Source organism: Anomaloglossus baeobatrachus, chromosome 1 (genome assembly GCF_048569485.1).
Source record: "Anomaloglossus baeobatrachus isolate aAnoBae1 chromosome 1, aAnoBae1.hap1, whole genome shotgun sequence".
Taxonomy (NCBI): Eukaryota; Metazoa; Chordata; class Amphibia; order Anura; family Aromobatidae; genus Anomaloglossus; species Anomaloglossus baeobatrachus.
This window is the reverse complement of record NC_134353.1, coordinates 17,732,400-17,750,330: the sequence shown is the minus strand read 5'-3', so window position 1 is coordinate 17,750,330 and position 17,931 is coordinate 17,732,400. Positions and strand designations below refer to the sequence as shown.

At 53.5% G+C, this 17,931-nt stretch overlaps 1 protein-coding gene across 1 annotated transcript in view; it reads right to left on the bottom strand.

The window, feature by feature from the left end:
* ALMS1 (ALMS1 centrosome and basal body associated protein) overlaps window positions 1–16,664 on the bottom strand; it is a 47,692-nt gene extending 31,028 nt beyond the window's left edge. The window contains exons 1-6 of the mRNA XM_075345982.1: window positions 16,547–16,664; window positions 11,575–12,711; window positions 11,353–11,477; window positions 5,471–6,761; window positions 4,950–5,066; window positions 3,087–3,242 (exon numbers count right to left, since the gene is read on the bottom strand). Of these exons, the coding sequence (XP_075202097.1) occupies window positions 3,087–3,242; window positions 4,950–5,066; window positions 5,471–6,761; window positions 11,353–11,477; window positions 11,575–12,711; window positions 16,547–16,562 (2,842 nt within the window). The 5' untranslated portion in view covers window positions 16,563–16,664. The remainder of the gene's footprint in view (window positions 1–3,086; window positions 3,243–4,949; window positions 5,067–5,470; window positions 6,762–11,352; window positions 11,478–11,574; window positions 12,712–16,546) is intronic.
* Between the last annotated feature and the right edge of the window lie 1,267 nt (window positions 16,665–17,931).

Here is a 17,931-nt window from a genome sequence, read left to right as displayed (position 1 = left end):
TTATCCTCGTTCTGGCTCCTATTATCCTCGTTCTGGCTCCTACTATCCTCGTTCTGGCTCCTACTATCCTCGTTCTGGCTCCTACTATCCTCGTTCTGGCTCCTACTATCCTCGTTCTGGCTCCTACTATCCTCGTTCTGGCTCCTACTATCCTCGTTCTGGCTCCTACTATCCTCGTTCTGGCTCCTACTATCCTCGTTCTGGCTGCTACTTTCCTCGTTCTGGCTGCTACTATCCTCGTTCTGGCTCCTACTATCCTCGTTCTCGCTCCTTCTATCCTCGTTCTCGCTCCTTCTATCCTCGTTCTGGCCTTGTTCTATCCTAGTTCTGGCTCCGCTCTGACTGTTTTGGTCTTCTTCTATCCTCTCACAAGCCTCGTTCTGGCTCCATTCTAGCCTCGCTGTTCTATCCTTGTTCAGGTCTCGTTGTGGCCCTTCTATATTTGTTCTGTTCTAAACTTGTGCAGGCTCCATTCTGGCCTTGTTCTATCCTCGTGCTGGCTCGATTCTGGCCTCGTTCTAACCTCGCGCTGGCCTTGTATTGGCTTTGTTCTGGCTCCATTCTATCCTCACGCTGGCCTCGTTTCGGCACCATTCTGTCCTTGTTTTGGCCTCGTTCTCTTCTCCTTCTAGCCTTCTTCTGTCTCGATTATAGTCTCGCTGTGGCACCTTTCTATCCTTCTTCTATTCTGGGTATGGCTCCATTCTGGTCTTGTTCTATCCTATCCTTGCTCTAGCTCCATTCTAGCCTCTTTCTGGCTCTATTCTGGCCTTGTTCTATCCTCTCGCTGGCCTCCTCCTGGCTATCCTCATCCTGGCTCCGTTATGACCTCATCCTGGCCTTGTTCTATCCTCGTTGTGGTCTCATCCAGGCCTTGTTCTATCCTCATCCTAGCTCTGTTCTGGCCTCGTCCTGGCCTTGTTTTATCCTCGTTCAGGCTTTGTTCTATGCTCTCTGTGGCCTCGTCCTAACCTTGTCCTATGCGCATTCTGGCCTTGTTCTATGCACACACTGGCTCCATTCTATCTTCGTTCTGGCTCCATTCTATCTTCGTTCTGGCTCCATTCTATCTTCGTTCTGGCTCCATTCTATCTTCGCTCTGGCCTTGTTCTATCGTCATTCCATTTTGGTTCTGACCTCGATCTGGCTCTGTTGTAGCCTCGTTCTAGCCTTCTTCTGGCCTTGTTCTATCCTCGTTCTATCCTGGGTCTGGCTCCATTCTAGCCTTGCTCTGGGGAAGCCACAAGGCGAAATGGACGTCAGGGCTTTCCTGCCAATTCATGTCGGATGGTAGATGAGTTTTTGCGAGGCTTATTTTGCAGCATTGACTGAACCTCTGCCATTACCCAGGTTATACTGCGCTCCCTCTTGTAATACTGTCCACGTCAGTACAAGGTGCGGTTTATGTGTGATGTTTGTTATACTGCCCTCTATAGGATGTAACTTGGTTTATACTTGACACTGTCCAATAAACTCTGATCGTAAGAAAGCCTGTCCTCCCCTATCATTTGTGTTTGTTCAGGGGCCGTCTTTCAGACATGGTCACCGTCTCAACTTCAGGTAGTCTGTCAGACATGGTCTCCGTCTCATCTTCACGCAGTCAGACATGGTCACAGTCTCATCTTCAGGCCGTAAGTCACACATGGTCACAGTCTCATCTTCAGGTCGTCATTCAGACACGGTCTCCGTCTCATCTTCAGGCCGTCATTCAGACATGGTCACCGTCTCATCTTCAGGCAGTCATTCAGGCATGGTCTCCGTCTCATCTTCGGGTCGTCATTCAGACATGGTCTCAGTCTCACAGACATGGTCTCCGTCTCATCTTCAGGTAGTCAGTCAGACATGGTCACAGTCTCATCTTCAGGCCGTCTTTCAGACATGGTCACAGTCTCATCTTCAGGTCGTCAATCAGACATGGTCTCCTTCTCATCTTCAGGTCGTCATTCAGACATGGTCTCCGTCTCATCTTCAGGTAGTCAGTCAGACATGGTCTCTGTCTCACAGACATGGGTCTCCGTCTCATCTTCGGGTCGTCATTCAGACATGGTCTCAGTCTCACAGACATGGTCTCCGTCTCATCTTCAGGTCGTCAATCAGACATGGTCTCCGTCTCATCTTCAGGTCGTCATTCAGACATGGTCTCCGTCTCATCTTCAGGTAGTCAGTCAGACATGGTCACCGTCTCATCTTCAGGTCGTCATTCAGACATGGTCTCTGTCTCACAGACATGGGTCTCCATCTCATCTTCAGGCCGTCTTTCAGACATGGTCACAGTCTCATCTTCAGGTCGTCATTCAGACATGGTCTCCATCTCATCTCCAGGCTGTCATTCAGACATGGTCTCCATCTCATCTCCAGGCTGTCATTCAGACATGGTCTCCGTCTCCTCTTCAGGTAGTCAGTCAGACATGGTCTCCGTCTCATCTTCAGGCCGTCATTCAGACATGGTCACAGTCTCATCTTTAGACCGTTATTCAGACATGATCTCCGTCTCAACTTCAGGCCGTCATTCAGACATGGTCACAGTCTCATCTTTAGACCGTTATTCAGACATGATCTCCGTCTCAACTTCAGGCCGTCATTCAGACATGGTCACAGTCTCATCTTCAGGCCGTCATTGAGACATGGTCTCCGTCTCATCTTCAGGCCGTCATTCAGACATGGTCTCTATATCATCTTCAGGCCGTCATTCAGACATGGTCTCCATCTCATCTTCAGGCCGTCAGTCAGACATGGTCACAGTCTCATTTTCAGGCCGTCAGTCAGACACGGTCTCCATCTCATCTTCAGGCCGTCAGTCAGACATAGTCTCCGTCTCATCCTGAGGACTCTATAGCACTTTCTATATTCTATTTTCTATACACGTCTAGATATTGTCCTGTCTTGTATTGACACATATGGCCGCCACCGGGTTTCTTTCTCTGCATCTCACATCTATATCCTATTTGTATGTTAGGTTTTATGAAGTAATAAAGTAACTTATCTTTGGATGATATTACAGGTGAGCGTCTGTTTTATAGATGTGAGGGGCCAAATCCACAGGGGCAGATCTGAGCGCAGCTCCTGGCGGCCATGTTGTTGCTCACCTCGTGCCGGTATCTGCTTCCAGTCTGCAGTCTTCAGGCTCAGCTCCTTACTGTAGATGCCCTCTCGGTGTCTGGGTATACAGGGGTCTGAAAGCTTTTCTGTGGCGGACCCCAAAATGTCTAGGGGAAACTTTGGGGAAATGGCATCGTTCGAGCCTGTAAGTAGGAAGATGAACAACTTTTATTGTCAAGGCCAAAGAAACAATGGAAAAAGGGTACAGGGATGAAGGGACCACGAACGGGGGGGGGGATCAGTGGGTAGGGGAATCGGGGTGAAGGGACAAAAGGACTGAGGGACAAGGGGGTGCAGGGACAGAGGGATCACGGATAGGGAAATTGAAGGCACAGGGACTAGAGGGATCAAGGGCTCAGGGGATGCAGGGACAAAGGGACCAAGGAAGGGGGAAATCAGTTGTATTGGGACCATGGATAATGGGACCAAGGATGAGAGGATCGGGGTGTTGGGACCAGGAATAAAGGGACCAAGGACAGGGGGACCAGAGAAACTACGAATAGGGGGATCGAAGGCGCAGGGACCAGGGTGATCGAGGGCTCAGGGACCAGGGGGATGCAGGGACGAAGGGACCAAGGAAGGGGGATATCAGTCATATTAGGACCAGGGATAATGGGACCGAGGACGAAGGGATCGGAGTGTTGGGACCAGGGACAAAGGCACCAAGGACGGGGGGACCAGTGAGTGCTGGGACAAAGGGACCATGGACAGGGGGATCGGGGGTGCAGGGATAGAGGGACCACGGATAGGGGGATCGAAGGCGCAGGGACCAGGGGCATCGAGGGCTCAGTGACCAGGAAATGCAGGGGCGAAAGGACTAAGGAAGGGGGATATCAGTCGTATTGGGATCAGGGATAATGGGACCGAGAATGAGGGGTTCAGAGTGTTGGGACCAGGGACAAAGGGACCAAGGACGGGGGGGACCAGTGAGTGCTGGGACAAAGGGACTATGGCTAGGGAGATCAGGGGTGCAGGGACCAGGGAGTGAAGGGACAAAGGGACCAGGGGATGCAGGGAGAGAGGGACCATGGATAGGGGGATCGAAGGCGCAGGGACCAGGCAATGCGGGGGCGAAAGGACTAAGGAAGGGGGATATCAGTCGTATTGGGATCAGGGATAATGGGACAGAGAATGAGGGGTTCAGAGTGTTGGGACCAGGGACAAAGGGACCAAGGACGGGGGGGACCAGTGAGTGCTGGGATAAAGGGACTATGGATAGGGAGATCGGGGGTGCAGGGAGCGAGGGACCATGGATAGGGGGATCGAAGGCGCAGGGACCAGGGAGCTCGAGGGCTCAGACATGAGAGGATGTAGGGACGAAGGGACCAAGAACAGGGAAAATCAGTCATATTGGGACCAGGAATAATGGAATCGGGGGTGTTGGGACCAGGGGGTGCAGGGACAAAGGGACCAAGGACGGGTGGGATCGGGGGCGCAGGGATGGTGATACAAGGAGAGTGCTGTGTGGGCTGACGTAAGCAGGAGAGCTGTAGTAATAATACATTGTTATATCGGGAATATTATAAAATGTCCACACTGCAGAACAGCGCCCCCTGCAGGGAGGACTGCGTGCCCTGCTGACCAGTAAGGGAAGGGTTAAGTAATGCGTACCAGCAATCTCTAGAGGTGGAAGTGAAAGGGACGGGGCGCAGGGGTCCCGAATGTGTTACCCATAACTGAGTAATCACAGGAATACACCTAGGGCTGCTATATGTGTTAGCACCCCTGCCTGCAGCAGAAGTGTAAAGTATGGGGGAAAGCTTATGATGCAGGTGGGACTGCACGGCGCCATGCACCGGGGATACTGAATCTCCAGAGCGGATGACAGTTCAGACAGAGGCCTGCGTTACCTGGGTGGGAGCTCTCGATGGTGCTGACGGGGGACATCCTGGACCCTCCCTCCATGAAGGGCACATAGAAGAGTTCCGGGCTCCCCGGGGGTCGGTACGGCAGCAGCAGAGGTTTTTCTGAACCACGGGGAAAAGAGATGACAAAGTTATCCTGTATCTCTGAAGAGGATATATGGGGTACGGAGATATTGGGGGCCACAAACCCTGCTGGGGTGAGCAGCGGCCTCACCATCAGTGTTATATACAGATTATGGCGGCCGGGCCCCCATTATATAGTCTACATTGGACCCGGAGGTCTCGAGTCATCTATATGTTGTGTAGTGATTCAGCCCACCTTACTGAAAAAAGGCAATCCCCTCCCGCCAGTGTAAGATGTGACCCTCCCGCCATGATGAGGACAACAAGGCGCCATTATGCCGAGCTGCCGACTATGAAGGGGATAAATATATCTGGATCTGATGACAGAAGTGATGTCCCATCCCCCGTGATGCCCCGGGGTATTTAGGAGATCCAGCGCTCACCATTAGCCCGGGACAGGCAGGACAACGGAGTACGGGACCACGGCTGCCGTTCTGGGGTGGGGCTGACTTTTCGGATTGATGACGTTGAAGATTCTATTACGGACCCTTCCACGAAGATCTCGGCGGAGAAGGTGGTCTTCTCTGGACTTTCGGTGGTTATCTGGGTAGTGGCATCAGATAATGGCGAGCGTCTTCTATCGGACTGGACCAGTCTGTCGGGGATGTTTTCTTTGCCCATATATTGGACGCCATCTCCATAGATGGCTTTGTTGTCTCCTGTGGGGGTTAGGCACGGACGGCAGATTGGCGCTGATCCAGCAGGCCGGTCCGTTGTATCTTCATAAGGTCCAGCCCCACCATCTGATGTCACCAGGGCCCTGGACACATCGAGAACTTTCATGTCGTCCTTTGGAGATATGGTGACACGGATACAAGAGAGGGCTTTCCGAGTTGGAGAAGCCATTGTTGGATTGGGTTGGATTTCCTGAGAAGATGATTGACGTGACCTGTCCCCCCCAGCTTCCAGTCTGCTGCCTGTTACCAGACGGTCGGTGCCGCCATTAATCATCGAAAAGTCACGGTTAATGACTAAAGTCCCTTCAGAATTTACATTTCCAGGATCCATATTTTCATTTTGAGGACGTGGAACCGTCCTGGATCCCACCACAGATGGAGCCGACGGCTGTTGTGTGGATGCAGCAGTGGGATACTCTGCGGCCCAAGAACTTGCGGATGATGCACAAGGCCGCCATTGTACAGGATTCACCTCGGCCGGGTGTGACGGTGGTGCGTCTTCATAACCAATGTGATGGATGTTATGTGATGGCGCAGGACACAGCTCTGAGACTCGCACGGTTGGGGACTTATCGGGGACAGAGAGAAGAAGTGGTGGAGACCCTCCATCCGGAGAAGTGGACAGAGGTGGGGAACGTTTCCGTGAGGAGAACGTTATGGAAGATATTGGTTTTGTGGCCTCTTCGGTGGACGTCACCAGTGACGGCATGTCATGTTTCTCAGGATCACGGACAGTTCTTCTCGCGGCTTCTTGACTAGAACGCTCGGACAATGGATCTTGGTAAAATGTTGGTGGAGGCCGATCAGCCTCCACTGAGGACACGACCTTAGTCATCACTCCAGATGGTACATTGAGCTTGGGGGTTGTTCTATTCGTGTCGTCCGTGGTGTCATGAACGCTGGTGATGGGTAATAGGAATGGTGATGGGGTCAGTCGTAACCTGAATTCCTCCGTGGTCCCTGAAGACACCGGCGGCTTGTCGGGACGAGGATAGTCCTAGAATGACAGAGCAATGAACGGTCTGTAGATGTGGAGAACACAGCAGGTTATGCCCCCGCCCCGATAACACCACCCCATGCACGGCTCTGGATTGTTGTGAGCCTCTATTAATGGTGAGTAAGGGTTAACGTTAGCTATTTACGGCGCGGAGTGGAGAGATCTCGCTGAATATGGCCGCCTACGCTTCCATTCATTGCTTTCCATTGTGTGCGGGCAGAATCCCGTGTTCTCAGCTTCTCCTGTGGTTATAAATATCTCTCGAGGGCTAAAAAAAAACCAAAACATTTTCTACAAGGACAAAATAATCCGAAAAGAAGCAGATAAAAGAGTCCGCGATGAATGAAGCTCGGAATAAAGCTTCCGGTGCCCGGGGGTCACGGTCGGCGGAGCTGCCGCAGTACGAGCGGCATTGTGCTCTCCGAGAGCAGATTGTTATGTGAGGCTCTGCAGCGGGCAGCCTTCAGGAAAGCGGCTTCTAGAAATCCCCCCGGCCCCTCCACGTACAAAGAGACCCTCCGAGTACACGTCAGATGGAGAATCTCAGGGCCACACACAGTACAGAACACATGGCGACTCAATGGCGGCATTACAGGAAGAGGAAACTCCGGAAGCGGAGTGAAGCGCTGCCGCCTGGAGGAGAAAGCCCTGCTCCGCGGACCAGTCCAGCTTCATTACAGGAAGAGGAAACTCCGGGAGCGGAGGGAAGCGCTGCTACCTGGAGGATAAAGTCCTGCTCCGCGGACTAGACCAGCTTCATTTCAGGAAGAGGAAACTCCGGGAGCGGAGGGAAGCGCTGCTACCTGGAGGATAAAGTCCTGCTCCGCGGACTAGTCCAGCTTCATTACAGGAAGAGGAAACTCCGGGAGAGGAGGGAAGCGCTGCCGCCTGGAGGATAAAGTCCTGCTCCACGGACCGGTCTGGCTTCATTACAGAAAGAGGAAACTCCGAAAGCGGAGGGAAGGATAAAGTCCTGCTCCACGGACCGGTCCAGCTTCATTACAGGAAGAGGAAACTTCGGGAGCGGAGGGACGCGCTGCTACCTGAAGGAGAAAGCCCTGCTCCGCGGACCGGTCCAGCTTCATTACAGGAAGAGGAAATTCCGGGAGCGGAGGGAAGCGCTGCCGCCTGGAGGATAAAGTCATGCTCCGAGGACCGGTCCGGCTTCATTACAGGAAGAGGAAACTCCGGGAGCGGAGGGAAGCGCTGCCGCCGGGAAGATAAAGTCCTGCTCCGCGGACTAGACCATCTTCATTATAGGAAGAGGAAACTCCGGGAGCGGAGGGAAGCGCTGCCGCCTAGAGGATAAAGTCCTGCTCCACGGACCGGTCCGGTTTCTTCCCTTCCTAGGAGATCATTCATCTGGGGTTTGCAGTTAATCACTACTGAGCACACGGGCTGTCAGGGCATGCTGAGACTTGTAGTGTCACTGCAGATCACACAGCACAGACACGGCACGCAGGGATCACACCCGGGGCAGACGGCTGCATTGTACCGGGCCGCAGATCTTTGCTTGCGGCCAGTGACATAATAGATCACAGTGAATGCAGTGAAGCCTCAGGATCTGTGTCCGGCAGACGACGCCCCCTGGACCGCACATTGTGACCGCCTCTCACCAGAGGGTCGCAGCTCAGTGCGGATGTCCCTAATCACTGACAGCAAGCAGAGATCCTGAATATGGAGAATAAGGGAAACACAAAGTGAGAGACAGAACGTTGTGGAACTTTTGTTTATACGGTGATGAGGCTGAAGAGTGGAGCGGCCCCTGTAACAGGCAGATGAGGGTATGACAGTGCCCCCTAGGGGGCGGGTCAGGTAATGCCCCGCTGGTCACACCCCGGCACTGCCTGGTACATCATGCAGAGGAGCACAGCACGCGGCACACTGTGGGCTTACCTGCCATCCTCACCAGCAGCTGCGTGACAAGTAAGGAGAGGTTACTGGAGGAGCGGATATCCCGCGCCCTGCCCCCGACCAGCCCTCTACATCACACTACTCCCCCATATCCCACGCCCTGCCCCCGACCAGCCCTCTACATCACACTACTCCCCCATATCCCGCGCCCTGCCCCCGACCAGCCCTCTACATCACACTACTCCCCCATATCCCGCGCCCTGCCCCCGACCATCCCTCTACATCACACTACTCCCCCATATCCCGCGCCCTGCCCCCGACCATCCCTCTACATCACACTACTCCCCCATATCCCGCGCCCTGCCCCCGACCAGCCCTCTACATCACACTACTCCCCCATATCCCGCGCCCTGCCCCCGACCAGCCCTCTACATCACACTACTCCCCCATATCCCACGCCCTGCCCCCGACCAGCCCTCTACATCACACTACTCCCCCATATCCCGCGCCCTGCCCCCGACCAGCCCTTTACATCCCACTACTCCCCCATATCCCACGCCCTGCCCCCGACCAGCCCTCTACATCACACTACTCCCCCATATCCCGCGCCCTGCCCCCAACCATCCCTCTACATCACACTACTCCCCCATATCCCTCGCCCTGCCCCCGACCAGCCCTCTACATCACACTACTCCCCCATATCCCGCGCCCTGCCCCCGGACCAGCCCTCTACATCCCACTACTCCCCCATATCCCGCGCCCTGCCCCCGACCAGCCCTCTACATCACACTACTCCCCCATATCCCGCGCCCTGCCCCCGACCAGCCCTCTACATCACACTACTCCCCCATATCCCGCAGCCTAGCCCCGGCCAGCCCTCTACATCACACTACTCCCCTGTATCCCGCACCCTGCCCCGACCAGCCCTCTACATCCCACTACTCCCCCATATCCCGCGCCCTGCCCCCAACCAGCCCTCTACATCATACTACTCCCCCATATCCCGCGCCCTGCCCCCGACCAGCCCTCTACATCACACTACTCCCCCATATCCCGCAGCCTAGCCCCGGCCAGCCCTCTACATCACACTACTCCCCTGTATCCCGCACCCTGCCCCGACCAGCCCTCTACATCACACTACTCCCCCATATCCCGCAGCCTGCCCCCGGCCAGCCCTCTACATCACACTACTCCCCCATATCCTGCACCCTGCCCCCGACCAGCCCTCTACATCACACTACTCCCCCATATCCCGCACCCTGCCCCCGACCAGCCCTCTACATCACACTACTCCCCTGTATCCCGCACCCTGCCCCCGACCAGCCCTCTACATCACACTACTCCCCCATATCCCGTGCCCTGCCCCCGACCAGCCCTCTACATCACACTACTCCCCTGTATCCCGCACCCTGCCCCCGACCAGCCCTCTACATCACACTACTCCCCCATATCCCGTGCCCTGCCCCCGACCAGCCCTCTACATCACACTACTCCCCTGTATCCCGCACCCTGCCCCCGACCAGCCCTCTACATCACACTACTCCCCCATATCCCGTGCCCTGCCCCCGACCAGCCCTCTACATCACACTACTCCCCTGTATCCCGCACCCTGCCCTGACCAGCCCTCTACATCCCACTACTCCCCCATATCCCGCGCCCTGCCCCCGACCAGCCCTCTACATCACACCACTCCCCCATATCCTGCCCCCGACCAGCCCTCTACATCACACTACTCCCCCATATCCCGCGCCCTGCCCCCGACCAGCCCTCTACATTACACTACTCCCCCATATCCCGCGCCCTGCCCCCAACCAGCCCTCTACATCACACTACTCCCCCATATCCCGCGCCCTGCCACCGACCAGCCCTCTACATCACACTACTCCCCCATATCCCGCAGCCTAGCCCCGGCCAGCCCTCTACATCACACTACTCCCCTGTATCCCGCACCCTGCCCCGACCAGCCCTCTACATCACACTACTCCCCCATATCCCGCAGCCTGCCCCCGGCCAGGCCTCTACATCACACTACTCCCCCATATCCTGCACCCTGCCCCCGACCAGCCCTCTACATCACACTACTCCCCTATATCCTGCGCCCTGCCCCCGACCAGCCCTCTACATCACACTACTCCCCCATATCCCGCACCCTGCCCCCGACCAGCCCTCTACATCACACTACTCCCCTGTATCCCGCGCCCTGCCCCCGACCAGCCCTCTACATCACACTACTCCCCCATATCCCGCGCCCTGCCCCCGACCAGCCCTCTGCATCACACTACTCCCCTATATCCTGCGCCCTGCCCCCGACCAGCCCTCTATATCACACTACTCCCCCATATCCCGCACCCTGCCCCGACCAGCCCTCTACATCACACTACTACCCCATATCCCGCGCCCTGCCCCCGACCAGCCCTCTACATCACACTACTACCCCATATCCCGCACCCTGCCCCCGACCAGCCCTCTACATCACACTACTACCCCATATCCTGCGCCCTGCCCCCGACCAGCCCTCTACATCACACTACTCCCCCATATCCCGCGCCCTGCCCCCGACCAGCCCTCTACATCACACTACTCCCTCATATCCCGCACCCTGCCGCCTACGAGTCCTCTACATCACACTAGTCCCCCATATCCCACGTCCTGCCCTTGACCATCCCTCTACCTCACACTACACCCCCATACCCTGCTCACTGTCACCCCGATTATCATCCTGCATCGTGGTGGTCACCTTCTCTGCCTCCGAGGCTCTGCCCATCAGTTCTCTCTTGATTTCCTCGATCCGTCGTCTGTCCTCCTCGCTCAGCTCTGTATCCGGCATCATGGAGTGATTTGTGAGCTTCAGCTTCACCGACCCTGACATGAGAGAACAGAGGGACAGTGTGAGAGTCCGGGAGTCTGCACCCGCCATCCCATAATACCGGGCTAGGGGGCAGTCCGGCTCCAGACTCACCTCGTGCCCTTCTTTCCTCCTCGTCTGTACTTTCCATGGCTCGCGATGTGTACGTCAATGGGGCTTCGCTCTTTAGGAGGCTTGTAACACGCGCAGCCAGGGAGTCTCCGCTACTTTCATCACTTTCCGCTTCCCTCCCTGTAAGGTAACCCGTCCCTGTCACAGCCAAGGCGTTTCTCAGGACCCCTACAGAGCTCGAAACGTTGCTTAGAAGTTGTTCACTGCGCTGGACCCTCTCAGTTAGGTCTGCTGTCACATGTGATGGCATCGCCTTATTTGTGGTGGCTTTACTGCAGCCTTCTGGCTCTGACCTTCCCCACTGTCGCTGTAGACTGGACGGCACAAGGTGGGCTCTTCTGTTATCTACAAGTTCTAAATAAGAGTTGCTCCCAGCAGAACTATGGAAAGAGTTGTTCTTCCAAGACATCGATGAATCCTTGAGGTGGTCTCCTGTAGAGCCGCTATTAAAGGAGGAGTCCCAGGACATGTCCTTCACCTGGAGATCCAGAGGGCTCGCCGATCGGCTATTCATAGACTCCTGTAGATTGAGACATCTTGGATCCATGGTAAACAAATCGCCGACTGGAGAAGCTCTGTGCGTAGAGGACATCGTTCTATCGAGACTCACATCTTTTGCTTCAGCTAAAAGTTTCTGGATCTCCTTGAGGGTGTTGGACCCCACAAACGAGTCATTGACTGGATTTATGGTGGGGGGTATCTTGGGGTACACTTGTAAGGATGCCGACTGTTCATGATCCTGTGAGGCGGTCTCGTTGATCCCACCAGACTTAATTTTCTCAATTAGCTGCTTCACCGGCGTGGACCCCACACTATCATCGATGAGGACACTATGGGTGGCCATAGTGCTCGATGTAAGACCATCGATGGATGGGGTGGCCTCAGTCAACTCTACACAGGGAGAACGCACCACTAAATCATGGCCGATACCCCGAGTCATTGTGTCATCCTGGCTGATTGGTCTGTCATTACCAGATCCAGAGACGAAAGGAGGAGACGTGTCAGTGGGTAACGGAGACTCCGGCCCAACTTCTGATCCCATGGGGATAGACACGCTGGTGGTGGAGGTGGAGGAATACAGGCTGGACTGGGAGATGTTCACTGCGCTCTGAGAGCCTCCTGACCAGGAAGAAAAAAAACATACTGCAAGTGGTGACGGGATGTGACGAGGACTACTACTAGTGATAGACAAAAGGACTACACAGGGCACTACTACTAGTGATCGACAAGGGGATGGTACGGGGCACTACTACTAGTGATACACGAGGGGACTGTACAGGGCACTACTACTAGTGATAGATGAGGGGACTGTACAGGGCACTACTACTAGTGATAGATGAGGGGACGGTACAGGGCACTACTACTAGTGATAGATGAGGGGACGGTACAGGGCACTACTACTAGTGATAGATGAGGGGACGGTACAGGGCACTACTACTAGTGATAGATGAGGGGGACGGTACAGAGCACTACTACTAGTGATAGATGAGGGGGACGGTACAGGGCACTACTACTAGTGATAGATGAGGGGGATGGTACAGGGCACTACTACTAGTGATAGATGAGGGGGACGGTACAGGGCACTACTACTAGTGATAGATGAGGGGGACGGTACAGGGCACTACTACTAGTGATAGATGAGGGGACGGTACAGGGCACTACTACTAGTGATAGATGAGGGGGACGGTACAGGGCACTACTACTAGTGATAGATGAGGGGGATGGTACGGGGCACTACTACTAGTGATAGACAAAGGGACTACACAGGGCACTACTACTAGTGATAGACAAGGGGACGGTACGGGGCACTACTACTAGTGATACACGAGGGGACTGTACAGGGCACTACTACTAGTGATAGACAAAGGGACTACACAGGGCACTACTACTAGTGATAGACAAGGGGATGGTACAGGGCACTACTACTAGTGATAGACAAAGGGACTACACAGGGCACTACTACTAGTGATAGTCAAGGGGATGGTACGGGGCACTACTACTAGTGATAGATGAGGGGACTGTACAGGGCACTACTACTAGTGATAGATGAGGGGACTGTACAGGGCACTGCTACTAGTGATAGATGAGGGGACTGTACAGGGCACTACTACTAGTGATAGATGAGGGGGACGGTACAGGGCACTACTACTAGTGATAGACAAGGGGATGGTACGGGGCACTACTACTAGTGATAGATGAGGGGACTGTACAGGGCACTACTACTAGTGATAGATGAGGGGACTGTACAGGGCACTACTACTAGTGATAGATGAGGGGACTGTACAGGGCACTACTACTAGTGATAGATGAGGGGGACGGTACAGGACACTACTACTAGTGATCGATGAGGGGACTGTACGGGGCACAACTACTAGTGATAGACGAGATGATTGTATAGGGCACCACTACTAGTGATAGACGAGGGGATGGTACGGGGCACTACTACTAGTGATAGATGAGGGGACTACACAGGGCACTACTACTAGTGATAGATGAGGGGACTACACAGGGCACTACTACTAGTGATAGATGAGGGGACTGTACGGGGCACAATTACTAGTGATAGACGAGATGAGTGTACAGGGCACTGCTACTAGTGATAGACGAGGGGATGGTACGGGGCACTACTACTAGTGATAGATGAATGGACTGTACGGGGCACTACTACTAGTGATAGATGAGGGGACTATATGGGGCACTACTACTAGTGATAGATGAATGGACTGTACGGAGCACTACTACTCGTTATACACGAGGGGACTGTACGGGCACTACTACTAGTGATAGATGAGGGGACTATATGGGGCACTACTACTAGTGATAGATGAGGGGACTGTACGGGCACTACTACTAGTGATAGACGAGAGGAGTGTATGAGGCACTACTACTAGTGATAGATGAGGGGACTATACGGGGTACTACTACTAGTGATCGATGAGGGGACTATACGGGGCACTACTACTAGTGATAGATGAGGGGGACTATACGGGGCACTACTACTAGTGATAGACGAGAGGACTGTATGGAGCACTACTACTAGTGATAGACGAGAGGACTGTACGGAGCACTACTACTAGTGATGGATGAGAGGACTGTACGGGCACTACTACTAGTGATAGACGAGAGGAGTGTATGAGGCACTACTACTAGTGATAGACGAGAGGAGTATATGAGGCACTACTACTAGTGATCGATGAGGGGACTATACGGGGCACTACTACTAGTGATAGATGAGGGGACTATACGGGGCACTACTACTAGTGATAGACGAGAGGACTGTATGGAGCACTACTACTAGTGATAGACGAGAGGACTGTATGGAGCACTACTACTAGTGATAGACGAGAGGACTGTATGGAGCACTACTACTAGTGATAGACGAGAAGACTGTACGGAGCACTACTACTAGTGATAGACGAGAGGACTGTACGGAGCACTACTACTAGTGATAGACAAGAGGACTGTATGGAGCACTACTACTAGTGATGGATGAGGGGACTGTACGGGCACTACTACTAGTGATAGACGAGAGGAGTGTATGAGGCACTACTACTAGTGATAGACGAGAGGAGTGTATGAGGCACTACTACTAGTGATCGATGAGGGGACTATACGGGGCACTACTACTAGTGATAGACGAGAGGACTGTACGGAGCACTACTACTAGTGATGGATGAGGGGACTGTACGGGCACTACTACTAGTGATAGACGAGAGGAGTGTATGAGGCACTACTACTAGTGATAGACGAGAGGAGTGTATGAGGCACTACTACTAGTGATCGATGACGGGACTATACGGGGCACTACTACTAGTGATAGATGAGGGGACTATACGGAGCACTACTACTAGTGATAGACGAGAGGACTGTACGGGGCACTACTACTAGTGATAGATGAGGGGGACTATACGGGGCACTACTACTAGTGATAGACGAGAGGACTGTATGGAGCACTACTACTAGTGATAGATGAGGGGACTATACGGAGCACTACTACTAGTGATAGATGAGGGGACTATACGGGGCACTACTACTAGTGATAGATGAGGGGACTATACGGGGCACTACTACTAGTGATAGACGAGAGGACTGCATGGAGCACTACTACTAGTGATAGACGAGAGGACTGTATGGAGCACTACTAGTGATAGATGAGGGGACGGTACAGGGCAACTACTACCAGTGATAGACGAGAGGAGTGTACGGGACACTACTATTGATAGACGAGAGGACGGTACAGGGACTACTACTAGTGATAGATGAGGGGACGGTACAGGGCACTACTACTAGTGATAGATGAGAGGACTGTACAGGGCACTACTACTAGTGATAGATGAGAGGACTGTACAGGGCACTACTACTAGTGATAGATGAGGGGACTGTACAGGGCACTACTACTAGTGATAGATGAGAGGACTGTACAGGCACTACTACTAGTGATAGATGAGGGGACGGTACATGGCACTACTACCAGTAATACACGAGGGGAGTGTACAGGGCACTACTACTAGTGATAGATGAGGGGACGGTACAGGGCACTACTACCAGTGATAGACGAGAGGAGTGTACGGGACACTACTACTATTGATAGATGAGGGGACTGTACAGGGCACTACTACTAGTGATAGATGAGGGGACGGTACAGGGCACTACTACCAGTAATACACGAGGGGAGTGTACGGGGCACTACTACTAGTGATAGATGAGGGGACTGTACAGGGCACTACTACCAGTAATACACGAGGGGAGTGTACGGGGCACTACTACTAGTGATAGATGAGGGGACGGTACAGGGCATTACTACCAGTAATACACGAGGGGAGTGTACAGGACACTACTACTATTGATAGACGAGGGGACGGTACAGGGCACTACTACTAGTGATACATAAAAAGACTGCCACAGTGCGCAGTAAACACTAGTGTGAAGAGACACTCCGTCCTCAGGCACTCACCTTCGGACAGTCTCATACTCCGGCTCGGCGTTGCTGTGGATCCCTTGATTGTTCTCAGCTCTGATGGGGAAAATTCTGGTTCTCGGATGGGAACCCTTTGGAGCAAAAGGTGTGAGGATAGAGGTGAGGGGACTGATCAATCCCGAGGTTCCTGAGATAAGTCTACAAGACAAGACAATCTTGTTTAGTATAAGCAGCATCTCCACGAGGGCCTGCCTGAAGTGAAAAACCTGTATCACACAGTGACTGCACCAACAGAATAGTGAGTGCAGCTCTGGAGTAGAATACAGGTTATGGCCCTCATCTTTCATTAAAGGAAACCTGTCAAAGTCCTGCAGGCCGGACCAGGAGCGGCATGTGTTACTGTACTAAAGCGCTGAACGTCAGAGGCCTGGGTGGTCCGGTGTAGTCTCCCGGCCAGCTTCTCTCTGCACCCCTTCCAGTTGAGAGGTCTCTCTGTTGTGTACATAGGATCAGATCTGTTAATCAAATGGAGGGTTGCAGGTAGAAGCTGCCCGGGGCAGCGCTGGACTAGTCAAGTGTCTCCCTATTGTCCTCAGCCGGCCGGCTTTTCAAACTAGGTTTACTCTGAAAACCTGCAGTAATTCCTCAGCCTCTGGTTGATGCTGCCCATGGTTCGGTCAGTATGAATCTAACGACAGAGAACATGCTACTCACAGGTATTCGCTCTTCTATGTCCAGCTCCTCCTTCTCAGATGTTTCTTCAGTAGGTGACCACTCGTTCTGTCCTCCTCCGGTCAGGTCATGCTCTACAGAAGTCGGAGACCTCAGGAGCTTCTCCTTCTCGTGGTTACTAGAATGAGCGCTACTGGCGTAATCTTGATCCAGTGAGACATCACTGAACTGATCCATTGTTACAACGCTGCGGCTCTGAGTCTTCGATGCCTTTTCTTGTCCACTACATGAATTCTCCTCAAGTCCTGATGACATTTGCCCGACAGGAACATCATGGCCTTCAACACTTAAGCCTCTGAAGTTATTTACCACCGACTTAGTGGAGGCTGAAGAGGACCCTCTCAGCGAGACGTTGGATTGTGATGCTGCAGCCTTGCTCATCTCTTGTGCTTCTTTTATAGGTTGTCCGTCTGTTTCCAGTTGATCTCTTCCAGGTAAGACAGAGTTGTAAGACTGAGATCTGGTGATGGTGGAGGACGACTCTTTCTCTGCTACACTCAGGTTGGTCATAGATGATGTGGCCTTGAACGAGGCAGAGAGCCCTTTCTTTGGCACGGTGGTACTTGTTTGTTTGGACAGCATGCGGTTCAAGGAATCGGCCACGGCGTTATAAGCCAATTTTTTAGGAGACATTCCAGTTAAGCCACGGAGAACCAAAGCATCGAATGACTGATTTGTGTTCCAGGCTC